Source organism: Mustela lutreola, chromosome 4, assembly GCF_030435805.1.
Source record: "Mustela lutreola isolate mMusLut2 chromosome 4, mMusLut2.pri, whole genome shotgun sequence".
Classification (NCBI taxonomy): Eukaryota; Metazoa; Chordata; class Mammalia; order Carnivora; family Mustelidae; genus Mustela; species Mustela lutreola.
The window spans coordinates 161,734,416-161,748,437 of NC_081293.1; the positions used below are offsets into that span (position 1 = coordinate 161,734,416).

The 14,022-nt window shown below is 44.8% G+C and overlaps 1 protein-coding gene across 14 annotated transcripts in view; it reads right to left on the bottom strand.

Moving 5' to 3' along the window:
* The window catches only part of ELMO1 (engulfment and cell motility 1), a 526,731-nt gene that overhangs the window by 237,044 nt on the left and 275,665 nt on the right, over positions 1-14,022 (bottom strand). For all 14 annotated transcript variants that reach the window (XM_059171566.1, XM_059171573.1, XM_059171568.1 and 11 more), the window contains one exon: positions 3,084-3,192. In XM_059171566.1, the coding sequence (XP_059027549.1) occupies positions 3,084-3,192 (109 nt within the window). The remainder of the gene's footprint in view (positions 1-3,083; positions 3,193-14,022) is intronic.

Genomic DNA, 14,022 nt, shown 5'->3' on the forward strand with positions numbered 1-14,022 from the left:
ACCATGAACTTAGAAGCAGAAAAACAGACACAGTTAAACCAAAGGAAGATGGATTTGTATGCGAAACCAATTTTCCTCAGAAGAAAAACAGATACTTCCCTCAACATCAGGGTATACTCAGATTTGTTTTCCATATTAGTAACTTATTTAATATGGCAGTGGGCAAAAGGCAATCCATTAAAAAGCAATTTTCCTCTTACCACAGGGTGTTTTATCATTCTATGTCTAGCACTCAATCAGAATGTAGCAATCCTTTAATATTTTATGAGCAGAGAACAACTCATTTGGGCATGTAGACTCTAGAAACGTGGAGTCCTCTATAATCCTTGCAAAATGTCCAGAATGACCTTTGCAGTGCAAGCAATAGGCCAATCTGAAAACTCAAACTATCAAAACACTGGAAAAATTATGCCTTAGAATAGATAATGGGCATTTAAAATAAATACGCAACTACTTAAACTAAGAGTGGAAGATATTAGTCCCAAATCATTCTTACACTTTCTCAAGTGCAAGCTTATTGGGGACAGGAACTGTATCTGATTGACCTTTGTATCTGCCATGCCCATCATTATCTCTGGCACACTGTAAGTAATCAATAGATTTTTATTAAATAGATGAATACATACATCTGTCATCTTGGACAAAGGGAGCTTGCCATGAGTATGCCAGGCCCTAGGTGACCAAGGCCAACCTCACTGCAGAGATGGGCCTGACCAGGTACTAAATGATCTGCAGCAGAAGGCTGGAACCTTCTCTGAAGCAGAAGGTGAGATATGGAATAATATACAGTGCAAGCACAGCATATGGGGTACCCCCAGAGATCCCCAAAATATTCCCACTCTTCATCTCAGCCCCTGGGAATGAGGTTCTGTCCTGTTCCTGGTTTCATACCAGGTTCTCAACAGTGTGGAAGGATTGCTCTGCATCTGCCAGGGGTCATTCCTTATTCTGCACCCACCCTCCCTCCTGCGAAGCACAGAGCTGCCACTCACCTGAGCAGCACTGTCTGCTCAGACTCCTGTCACCACAGTCTCCCCATTCCCCTGCCCAGCAAATAGGGTCCCCTGATGTGGATGAGAGTCTGAATCAGATCCACATTTGTCCTGCCCACACACAGCCTAGAACTTGGCCCTCTTTTCTGAGTTAGTCTCCCTAGGCTGAATATGATCTGTTCCCTGGGTCCTTATCTGTGACCAAGCCAAAATGAACAGAGGTCTTCCAATCATCACCCCAAATACTACCAATCTACATCTGGGGGAAATGTGGAGGTGTAGGAGCATGGCGAAGTCTGAGTACATTAGCCAAGGAAACGAAGGTCCTATGTGGCAGAAAGAGAACCGAGCTGCCCATTAGTCCCAGCATCCTCCCTCGACTCCTCCATCTCTGTTCTGTGTTAACCTTTAGCATGCTAGATACATGCCAGCTGGGCAAAGGAAAAGAGCAGAGGCTGGGTATAATAATGAAGCATGAAAGAATCCACCTCCTGCTGCCATCAAGATGAAAACTGATAGCCCAAAGCAGGCCACAGGGAAGGGGGCAACATGGGGAAAAACAAAACAAAGCAAAACAAAAACAACAACAACAACAACAAAACCAAAGACAGGACAAGCCCCAGCCAGGTAGAGCAAGACCGCTGACCAGCTTCTGAAAACCTCAGGTACTCTTATAATGCTTCTCAGCAAGTGACTTGCTGTAGCTCCCCCATAAAATCAACCCAAACACAAAACAGTCATAGTAATCAGACTGAGGAATTCAGTAGGATCTGCCAAATTCAGGACTTTAATCCTTCAACCGAATAAACAGTAAGCTCGGCGGCAGGCATAAATCTCAACAAGTTAGTCTGATGGAGAGCAGGAGGGGAGCAGGGTCAAGGATCCAGATAAACGGAGACATTATCCTCGGTGATCCCTGAACCAGAGCAGACTGACACAGACCTCTCTCAGATCAGGCTGCTACTCTTTCCATGCCAAGATGCCCTAATTTGGGCTCCCAAGGAATGAACCTCCATGGCACTACCATGTTGGCTCATCTTCTTCTCCCCATCCACCTGCCCTGGAGGAGGGTAAGAGTTGGCTGTTCTCAGCGTTTCCTTACTGCGTTCTCCATTTCCTTGTTTACCTGAGCAGCACCTGGAGTCAGTTCTTACGATGTAGGTGAAGCACGACCCCCTTTCCAATAATCATCGGATTCCTTTCCATTTATCATTTCGGACCATTATTTTAAGCTCTCAAGCAGGTAACTGAATATCTATGCCTTCACCACATTACCATACACCCAACATCTCTCACCCAATGTCTTTCTCTGGCGCCCAAGTGATTAAGCCTACAAGGGAAGATGTGTACAGGCGTCAGCTTTGGAGATGTTGGAGGGGAGGGAAGTCAGCCACTTTAAGGAGGTTTGGTGCCGACAATGACTGCAGGCCAGGTTAAATCTGATGCATCCTAACAGGTTCAACCCAAATTATACCAATGAACAAAAGACAGGAATATCATTATGTCCTCTTTTTTCTGGGGGTCCCCTCCTAAATTTTGTAATAAAAGTAAGAAACAGAGCAATAAGCTTATCTTTGACCACATACTCATGATCAACTACCCATTTTCTTCTACAATTCCTTCTTGCTTAGAGAAAGCATTCTAAACAAGGGAGATCCTGGGAGCAAGAGGATCTTATTAAGGTATTCAATTTCTCTTTATAGAGAAAAACGGTTTCAAAAGAAAGAAGAGAAAATGATCCTTTGATAGGTTAAAAAACTGGAATTTTTAAAAAGCAGCCATAGATCTCTTTCTTTAACAGATTACTAAGCATAGGACTGTTTTAACATATTCTCATGTTTACAATATTGGAAATTTAGTCATATTACCTGCCAATTTCCCCATTCTTGTAGATTTTAAGAACGGTTATTCCCAGAACAGATATGCAGAAATACACACACGGAAACCTGAGCCAAAGAATGCTGGGTCCACAGGGATGCCCAGGCATAGCTCACCAGCCCCTCGGGAATTCTTCGTGTAGGTCCAGGCACAGCCCCGGAAGTGGGGTGCCTGCCAAGCCCCAGGACCACGCGGGAACCAGGTGTCACTTACGCAGCTCGCCCACTTTCAGGATCTCGCACAGCATCTTGGTCAGCTCTATACTACTGCGGCCAAACGGACACTCATGCTTGTCTTCCCGGCTACTGTTCTCAAGCACGATCTGCAAGAGGAAAGAACGAACAGGTCGGAAAGGGCAATCAGTTTGTGGAACATGTCAGAAATGTTGACTCTGCGGTAACAGAGACACAGAGCCACTTCAGATTACCAGACTAAGGCTTGGGGCCCAAACAAAAAATATACTCCATTCATATTCTCAGTATACAGCGCCTAAAACTCTCACATTTTCCAAATCTCCTAAAACTTCCCACTCTCTAAGAGGATATTTTGCTCGTTGGTTTACACTGACACAGAAGTGCCTATGGATGGAGAGTTTTTCAAAACAGGACTAGAAAGACCATTTACTGAAGTGGTAAGACTGCTCTCTTTCCCCCGTCACAACTTCCCTATCCTGGGGGGTAGCAGCTCTTCTGTGCCTTCAACTCCCACATTTTTTGTCACGTATCTCCCACAGAGTTTCTATGCTCTTACAAGATCTCACCCCTGGCATTAGTTTGAAACTTTTGTTTGTCTGAAAAAGAGAGAAAGAGAAAAAGACAGAGTGAGTGAGTGGGGGTGTGAGGGGCAGAGGGAGGAAGGATCTTAAGCAGGCTCCACGCCCAGCTCAGAGCCCAACACAGGGCTCACTATCACCACCCCGAGATCATGATCTGAGCCAAAATCAAGAGTCCGGCACTTAAGTGACTGAGCCACCCAGGGGCCCCAACCCCCCATGTTAACTAACTGGAGCATGCGTAAGGGACATGTGACACAAAGAGAACCAATCAGAGTTCCTCCCTGAGACTTATCCTACAAAAAGGGAAAATAAAATGGTCCATTTGTGCTGACAGTACCCAAGAGCTATGAGTGCAGAAGCTATCTGAATGTGAGCCTGCAATTAAAAAAAAAAAAAAATTTTTTTTTTTTTTTTTAAAGATAAGCAAGCCCACACACAAAGGAAAGCAGAGAGGAGAGGCAGTGGGAGCCTTGGCAGCATTTGAGGGGCTGTCCCACTTGTTCCTAGAGCAAAGATCTTACTTGCTCAACCCTTTCCCCTGAAAACTGTTCGGCTGGTCTGATAACTTCTCCTCTACCCTTAAGATAGTTTAAGATTTTCCCACCACAATTAAGGGAGCCATTGTACACATGGATTAAACAAAAGTAAAACAATAAAACTCTGTTTTAAAGACACTGAACTTCAAAATCAGATGGCGACAAAAGGAAAAACCAGCTTCCACTGAGGAAGACAGATGAAACCATAGATAATTACAGTTTATCACAAGTCCTATGAAAAAGAAATTTAACTCATTGAGGTGCTAAAGGGCAAGGGGGAAGGCCTGGGGAGGAGAGTTTTGATAACCAAGTGACTGCTGGAAATTGAGGATGCAAAAGAGAGTGCCATGTCAAGGTCCAGGAGGAAGAAGGTTCCAGGTGTAGGGATCAAGGACAGTGCCCCTGAGCTGAGTAGGACGTATGAGGGACAGGCCAGCACACTGCCCAGTCTATAAAGCAAAGGAGCCTGGGGTGATGCAGGGCAGCACTTGGGGTTCCAAGAGCCTGAAGGGGAGAGCAGAGGTGAGCCAGAGCCCCTGCCCCAGGACTGTGTGGGTTATCATTCTAAGACCTTGAGACACTAACCATTTAGGCAGGCAAGTGACAAGAGTGACACAGCCTGGTGTGTTTTGAAAAGATCTATGAATACAGACAACAGAGAACAGCGGAGAAGAAAGAAAGGAGCGCCTGGGCAGCATCCCTGGCAGAGATGAGGGTGGCTCAGAGTGGGCCTGCCTGGGGCACTCAGCGTGTGGTCACAGAAAAGTAAGACAATAGAGGCAGACAAGGAATGATGAGGACAAGGAAGGGAAGGCTTTGAGAAAAGTGAGAGAAAAGAAAGAATACTTGGAAGGAGAGAAGCAAAGGGGGAAGAAGGAAAACTGCACGAAAGTGCTATCTTACTGATAGGGACAGGGTTCCCAACAGCATGGTGGTGTGAGGGAGCTCAATGTCATCTGCATTGTTTAAAACCAAAAGAGGAGGATTCTAACAAAAATGTGCTGCAACCATTTTCTGCACAAACAGTGTAACACACATATATACATATGTTACTATATGCACTCACAGTACCCCAGAACACATTAACTGTTCAGGGCTATTTCTGCCAGCACTGCACTAACACCGAGGTACAATCACAACACAGTTTGCTCATTCAATCTCCTCTTCCACTTCCCCCATGAGCAGTTTTCACAGCCGTCCCCGTTACCACTTTACCCCTTTATCATGGTCCAAGAGGTTGATGAACCATCCCATTTTGTAAGACTTTTCAACCGTGTGGAACATATGCTCACATAAATAATTATGTCTTGAATATCACCAGGAACATAACATTATTGTCCTTGGGATTTACGATAAAAAAAATTCTTCTTTGCGGTCTTTTTACGGAACACATGTTATGAGTGGATTGTTTTTTCTCTGAGAAAGCTGAATGTAAACTCCAACTAAATCCCTTCTCCAATCGAGCAAGGAAGGACCAGTGCTAGAGGCTTTGAAAGGCTTGTTTCCTCTTCACTGTCTCTTCCGGGCAAGCTGCCTGAGCACAAAGACTCATGAGGTTGAGCCTGAATCACCCTCTTCCTTCTAGGGGAATTCTTCCTAGTTCTAACCAGGAATTCCAGTTCAGGAAAGCAGGAGAGGAAAACAACTCCATTCCCATCAATCAGGGAATCTTTGCCTTTTAAAAATGTTGTATCTGGAACAGCCACCCCATATATCAAGGCGCAAATCCAAATCTCCTGAGGGCGGGGGAATGAATGGAAACAATGGAGCAAGAAGAAGACTGAACACAAAGAGAAGACAGAAGACAGGTAGCTTTCAGCCAGCTCCTGGCTCCCACTGAGGACATTCCCCTGCATTTCACATTAACATTCTATTAACATTTCATGAGCACATCAATATTTAATGAGGATGTGATCTGCATACACCGTAGATAGAATTACTGCAGCCAATAAACGTTCCGGAAACATTTCCAAGGCACTGTTTATTAGCAGGCACTAAATTAAGGAGTAATTTAAGTAATCAATATGTAAATCAGCTCTGAGAAGCCCTTCTCTTTACTCTTTAACGTACCATCCATCTTACCATATTTACCCTCCTAAAGAAAAACAAACCCTCCTTCTTGAGCGGTGTCTTTAAACAAGGCGGACACAAGTCTTTAAAGTTACCTGTGTGGATTTTAAGGTCTACATTCCTGCAAAAAAGACTATGATTATGAACCTTACTAATAAGGTATTACTAGAGTGAGAGAGAATTCTTAAACGACATGGTAGCTTCTTTGCTTTAAAATTAACACGCTGATCTATCTGTAGTCAATTTCAACATTCTGGTATTAACCATGTTCACGGGCGGCATTTTGAAAAGTTCCATGTGAAAATATCAAGGCATATTTTCCCATCTTCATTTTTTCCTCACTCTTTAGTTTTAAGAGCAAACATACTTGAACAGAAACCATTGATGGATGAAGCACAAAAACCTGCTATTATCACTCATCTTAGAATACGCCATACCCCAGAAGAAGTTATAACCAGCTGCATGTCTTAGGAAATAAAATACTGGATACTGATGCCATATTAAGTACAAAATCTGTTTTAAATACTCTCTGGTTTGCAGGGTGTATTTACATAACTTCTATCAACTGATCCCCAACAAAGTCCGAATGATTGGTAAGTCAGGCATTACTATTATTCTCTTTAAAATGTGGGCACAAGAGGAAGAGTAGACTTACTTGTATCACACATAGACCTAGCCTAGGTCCATCATGGAATTTCGTTGTTATGTCCTCAAATTCCAAATTTCTCCTGTGAAGATGTCCTTCCCGTACCATATTGTCATAAAATTCAATGCATTTCATGACTAAAGAAGCTAAGGAACTTTGATCAATTTCTTCTATCTCACTGAAGTGGCTCTATAAATCCTAGTTCCTCCTAGACAAAAGTATAAGGTTCTCTCTTATCTCATTCATCCCGTGAAGATCAGTAACAACTGCTCAAGGTGAGTGACCCAGTGCTGCATAGAGTAGCCCACAGGGTGTCCCTCCCTAAATTCTGAGTACCTCTCTGAGTGCTCTGCATTTCTTCTTCTCCACCAGTTCAGATGGCCAACCTATTTGGCTTGGATGTTGACAGGCTAACTACAAGGCCAACTACAGGCTGGCACTCAACCCTTCTCTGACTCCTGTGGCCACCCTTGGCCTCAGCCTCAGCATTGCATGGCTGACTTCTTCAGCTGCTTGTCCCTGACACGTGTTCCTCTGCATTCCTCTGTTGACCTCTCCTCTTCCAGGACAGGCCCAATCCATTCTGTCTTCCCCATGGTCAGCCCTGGGATGAGAGCCTCGAGAGCCTCTTCCACTGCCTCTCACCCAGGAAGCCTTCCTTCACATGCTGCTTTGACTCTCAGAGTCAGATCAAGCCTAGAGGTCTCCTCACAGGCCACCAAAGACATTGTGTGAACTTCTACTGTGTTCTCTCCAAAAAGAAGGAACTGTCCATCTTGCTCTACTTCTGAGCATAGCTCAGCATAGTTGCTACGACAAGCATCGAACTGAGAACGCCTGGGCAAAACTAGTTTCATGTGCACAAAGCACCCCACCTCTTTGTGAGCTACCCAGAAGTTTCAGAGAGCTCACGTCCTAGGACCGTGGTGCAAATTCAATCAGAAAACAAAGGCAAAACGCCTAAACCAGACTTGACCTACTTGGGGTTTATGATCTCTTCACCACCCTCCCTCTTCCTATTCCTGTGTGACCCAGAGGCTGACATCTACACCAGGCTTTCACCAGCAACTAAACCAAAATCATGACTGCAGGGACACTGGCCCTCTGGGGGCCATTGGTAAGTAAGCCAGAGGCTCTCACGTTGTTTCAGCAGGAGAACCACATAAATAAAGAAGTGTCCTCACTTGCCTACACCAAAACTACAGACAGGAAGCCCCTGTGCTTGTGTTCAAGTGGGAGTCTTCCCGGGAATACACGCTGGTCCAAGTGCAGGAATGAGCAAGGAGCCTGAAGAACCAGTCACGGTCCACCGATGTGGGCAACGAGTCCCAATACAAAACCATTACGGCCACCACGGGACACTTGTCCTCAGAGTCCTGTAAACCTTACAAGTCTGTTAAAACCTGTTTCCTGACCCACCAGAGGAAACACCAATCTTCTCCTATAGTAAACCAAACAAACAAACAAACAAAACCTTCCATGAGGCTCCCTCTGCAACACAGAAATAACTTGTGTTAGTACCAGGATCCCAAACACCCCAAAATGAAGCGTTAGCCCTTAGATCACATCGCCAAGACCAAGACCTCTCCTGAGGTCAAAGTATAAGCCCAGCTTGAGGTCCTCTCCCAGCAACTTGGGGGCCACGAGGGAACACTCCTCCTCTGTTCCCCCTTGGTACTAATGGGACCAAGTGCTAATGGTGATTGGTCCCAGAAAGCTGGGGAGAAGCATTAGAAAGTACACCGAGTGGCCTCAAGGGACTTGCACAAGAGCTTAATTGTGATCATGAATTTTGAGCAAGTCCATAAAATCAAACAAACACGCCAAAGCCTAATAAGATGATTTCAAATGGGCAGAGAACAAGGAACATTACAATCCTAGAAACTATGCCAAGCAGGAAAATGAACCAGAGCAATCAGAATCCCAGCTGCTCAGCCACCTGATCCACTGTCACCATTCTACAGCTAAGGGAAGCGAGGCCCCAGAGTGAGGGAACCTAAAGGAGACAGCTTTAAAGGTGCAGACAAGAGGGCAGAGCAACACGAACAACAGCTGCCATTCACCCAGAGCACTGACTTCCCAGGCCTCATTCCAAGCACTTTTACGGATTGTCTCATTTAAGGGATACCTCCTACTGCATGATAGAAATACTGTACCATCCCTCTTGACAGATGGACAAATTGAGGCAAATTTGCCCGAGGTCACACAGCACAGAAAGAAACCCCACGGAGGAACTTCGGTGACCTGACACGAGAGCACGCAGTCCTGCTTACCAATTCCCATGGCGACACACTCTACCTGTTCCTACTGAGAAGGGGGACAGTGAAACAGTTGCCAAGTTTGATCAGGGGAGTCCTCACCACGCTAAGAGAGGAGCAGATAGTACTGTGGCTCTGGACAGAAATGATTTTCCTGGATCACCTTCTAACAGAGGTGGTGACTTGATGCACATTCCTAAACCTCAATCTCAGTTTTCTCCTATAAAAATGGGGACAGGGACACCTACCCACGAGTGGTGTACAGATGAATGAAAAAAAAAAAAAGTGGAGGTAAAGACCTCTCAGTGCCTGAGACTTCTTCAGTGATGGAGATGATCGATCTGCTATTGCTATAAGTAATTACATGAGCTCATGCCAGGGTATTATTCTTTGCTTTACTGAAATATTCTTATAATTCTAGGGCAAAGCTGTCGAAGAAAAATAAAAACAGAAGACAAAACAAAACTGTTAGAGATTATTAATCTTGCTTTTTGGCAAAAGGAGTTGGGTGGAATTAATATTATTTCTGACTTAGATGGATTTCCTAAGGTTCTTTCAGCCTCTCTTTGGAACAGCGGTTCTCAAACTTTAGTAGGCATCTGAATCGCAGGAAGCTTGCCAGACGCAGACCGGGGGGCTGCTCCCTCGGAGCTGGATTCAGCAGGTCTGAGGTGGAACTGAACAAAATATGCAGGCAAGTATACCAAACCATAGATTCCTCTGAAACACTGGAGGGACTGAGGGAAGGTGTGTTACAAAGCATTACAAAAAACATTTTTAAAATTATTTTTAGCAGCATGCTCTTAAAAAAAGAAAAAGCTTCCATCTATGCATCTTCCAATTACACATACAGAAGTTGGGGGAAGAAGAAATAAATCTGATAATAAAGCGATCCATGGTATGTCCAGGGCTGAAGGGCAGGCCTCAAGGCCGTTGGACAAGGCCAAGGACACCAAGCAGCTGCAGTGGAATGACTGAGTCAAGAGTGTGACTTGGATACAGAACCCCCAGGGCAGAGTGTGCAAAAACTTCAAGAGCTCTTGCCAAGGGCAAAAGAACAATGCATCCCAGGAAAAGGAGAAAAAGAATGTATAAGAGGTCAGATTAGCGAAGAGAACAAAGTAGAAAGCACACACCGGGAACTGAGATAAATAACAATCTGGACAAATGAGAAGAATGGTATAAAACCCAGCTAATGAGGTGAAATCCTTCCAGAATAAAATTAGGCAATTGCACATACAGAGGCATAATAAAAGCCATAAATATAAAATGGCAAGGAATTGACTGGGTAATGGTGTAGTAATTAAAGCCTGGAGGTTCATAATAGATCTCAAATTGAACATTAATCAACCAAAAAGAAGCGCTGCCTGCACTTTGATACAGTGAAACCAACCCAGAACGTGTGAGACACACCAAACACTCAGAGCCACACTCGGCTGGGGGAGTCCTCCCGCCGAGTATGGAGCTGGGCGGCACCAGGAAGGAAAGAGTCAGCAACAGCAGGGATGACATAAGTTTATGCCCGCATAGGGACCCCCGCATCACTGCAGGAAGCTGAGACATCAGCTCTGCGGACTCTTCCAAAGGCCAGCAGATAGCCGGAACAATGCCCCTGCAGGTGCCTGCGTCACAGAAACCGAACCAGAAGACCTCCTCTCAGGCCACGACGCGTGCTCCTGGGCCAGGGATGGCACATGCGTAGTAGGCACCTGCAGGCATCGCTGCTAGCTTGCAGAGGGAACATCTTGCTTATTGAAAGCAGTGGTTCTCTAACTTGAGCGTATGCTAGAATCATCTGGAAGCTTATTAAAGCCATAGATTGCTGGGCCCCAGCCCCAGAGTTATAATTCCGTTTTTCTGGGGTAGACTCAAGAATGTGCATTTCTAACAAGTTCCCAGATACCATGGATGCTGTTAGTCAGGGACTACAATTTACAAACCACTGATTTAAAGTTATGCCACGTCTATGCTCTCATTTTCCATCAACAGCAAACCTCCTGTTTTTGAAGACGTGAAAAGCAAGAAGAATAGGTAAAGGAGAGGTAAATCTGATTGTTCTGATTTTTTTTTCTGTGACAAATGAAAAATGTCATTAATGAGTTAAAATCCATACAGGATGCAGATTGGTTATTGCCTGGGGCTGGTGAGGGTGGGGGGAGAAATGGGGAGTGATTGCCTAATAGATACGGGGTTTCATTTTGGGATGATGCTAATTAATGTCTCGCAACCACACAGAGGTAGTGTTTGCACACAACATGCGAAAGTACTAAATGTCCCTGAATAATTCACTTCAAAATGGTTTATTTGGTGTGACGTGAGTATCATCTCAATTGAATAAAGAGTGAATACAGATGGACTGAGGACCAAGAACAAACTCTCAAGTGTCTAACTCACTGGGTCCCCACAAGCCGTCAAGCAGAAACACTTGCTCCAGATGGGGAAACCATGCCTTGGAGCTTGAGTCACGTGTCTGCTGTCTGACAATTGCACGTGATGTGCCAGCATCCTGAGTCTGCCGGCAGGACTCACAGCTTCTATGCTGTGGTTTGAATTGCTTCTTGGGTAGCATCGGTGGCTTCTATTTCCAAGCTGGGGCTTAGGACTGACCAGACGGAGGCACCAGAGGTTCAGGAGTGGCCTGGAGTAACAGTCCTGTAGGGCACCCAAGTACAGCCAGCCACATGGGGCCCACGAGGGAAGTAAAGTATGAAGCCCTTATGAAGCCCTCAGTTATCCACGGATGGGGAACAAGCAGCTCCCTGCACCCTGGTTACCTGCAAATCACATACACTTCCAGGCATTTACGTGTGAAAACTCACGCTTATATTATTTTGTAGACACGCACTGCTCAGGTCTGCTCAAACTTTAAAGCACTGCTTGGATCGCCTGAAGATCTCATTAAAATACAGATTCTGATCCGACAGACTGAGGTCAGCCTGAGATCCTGCATTTCTAACCAGCTCCCAAGGGATGCTGATGCTGCAGGACCAAGAGCCACATTTTGAAAAGCAAGGCTCTAGGCTTCCCAAATCTGGCATACGAATTCTAGTCCCCACTGTTGGTTTGATTCATTCATGCATTCCTTCATTCATTCATCCAACAATTATTTTTTTCAACAAGTATATCTTTTAAGTATTCATTATGGTTAAGGAACTTGCTAGCTGCTAAAAATACACCCATGAACAACATCACATTTTTCAGGGCTCATAATCTATTTGAAAGGCACAAGGGGAGGGGATCTGGAGGGTAGACAGGCTCTCATTTGCGATGTCCCTCTATCATCTACTTCTAGACTGTCTGCATTTTTTTACAAGGAAGTATTACTTTCTGGGATAAAGTTGCACACGGCACGCAATGGGCAAGCAGAGTCAACTTCACAGAGAGGGTAAGCTTGGAGGGGAAGAAATGGGATTCCAGACTCTCTCCTGAGGCATCTTTTTAACATTCCGGACCAGCGGTGAACTATGGAATGTAATAAAGATTAATTGCAACTGGGAATTGGATGCTGAGCGAAGGCAGAAGAGCCCCTCTGCATGTTGGGCAGTATTCGCAATAAATCACAAGATCACGGGGCAGAATTTTGACTCACTCAACATTACATTACTGAATACAAATGCCTTCCATCTCCATCAATGGCATGCGAAGACACTGAGATGCTGGCATTGTCTGACAGTCACTGCTAGATGAAAAATTGGGCTTGACGTTTCTCAAGCCTGATTTCTTACTGAGAAATTGTCACTGCTGCCTTAACAGTTATTGCCGTCTTAAAGCAAAGTTACGCTCCACATGCATTGTCTGAAACATATTTGGACATAACTTGCTTTCCGAAACAAACACATTCCAGGAGAGCTAGTGACAAAACGAATCCCGGCAAGTCAGATCACACCTCATTTTCTCACTTCGCTCACAGATTTATAAATTCCCTCGGGTTGGGGAGACTGGACTTGAGGGGCTGGAAAGGCGAGGAGAACTGTTTATGTCCCACCACCTTCTTCTGGACAATAATTAATCGGCCTTTTCTGCTTGAAAATACGGATTTTCCGAGGACACACATACTAAATTAGCTACAAGGGGAAAATTACTTTTTGAAACCCAATTCCGGAATTAGGCCATCTGTTGTTTTCCTTGAATTCATGTGAAAAGGAAATCTTTCTTCTATTAAATCTAGCTTTTTAAATGGAATTCATCTCGTTCCAGCTCATTCTATATAAGCATCTCAAATCTTGGCTACTTCTGCGAAAGGAGAGATCTCTTCTGCGGGACGGCGCTCCTACAGGAGTGGGTCCCAGTGTGGTGTGTCCTTCTATGCAGACTGCCTTCCCTGGTATCTCTCCACCCCTCCCCCCTTCCCCTCCAGCATTTGTCTAAATTTCCCTTCTCCTTCAGACTCAACTCAATGTCACTTTCTTCATAAAACCTTATACAGCTCCTTCCTCTAAAACCTCACAGTCCTTTATCTTTCTCTTTTTTACAGCAGTTCTCACTTTCTGTCCCAAACTGTGACAAGTATATGTGTCTTCTTTTCCCTAGTGGGTAGAACCACATCTCAATCACCTGTCAAGCCCTCAGGGCATAGCAAAGTCACACATAAGCTAGGACTTACTAAGGAGATAGTTACTATGCAAGTCAACGGACACCACAGGATACAACTCTGGCCTCTAACTGAGCTGTCAGTACTCACCAAGGATCCAGTAGACATCTCTGTCCTTTATGGCAAGGATTAATTTACCTAGCTTTAACAGGAGAATTTTCCCAATTTTTTTTTTTCCTGTACATCCTCATTTATCTTCACAGAGTTACAGTCACCTTCTAAGCCCTGCCATCCATACTCCCCATTCTATTTCCCTGTGGACTTTATCAGCAGCAA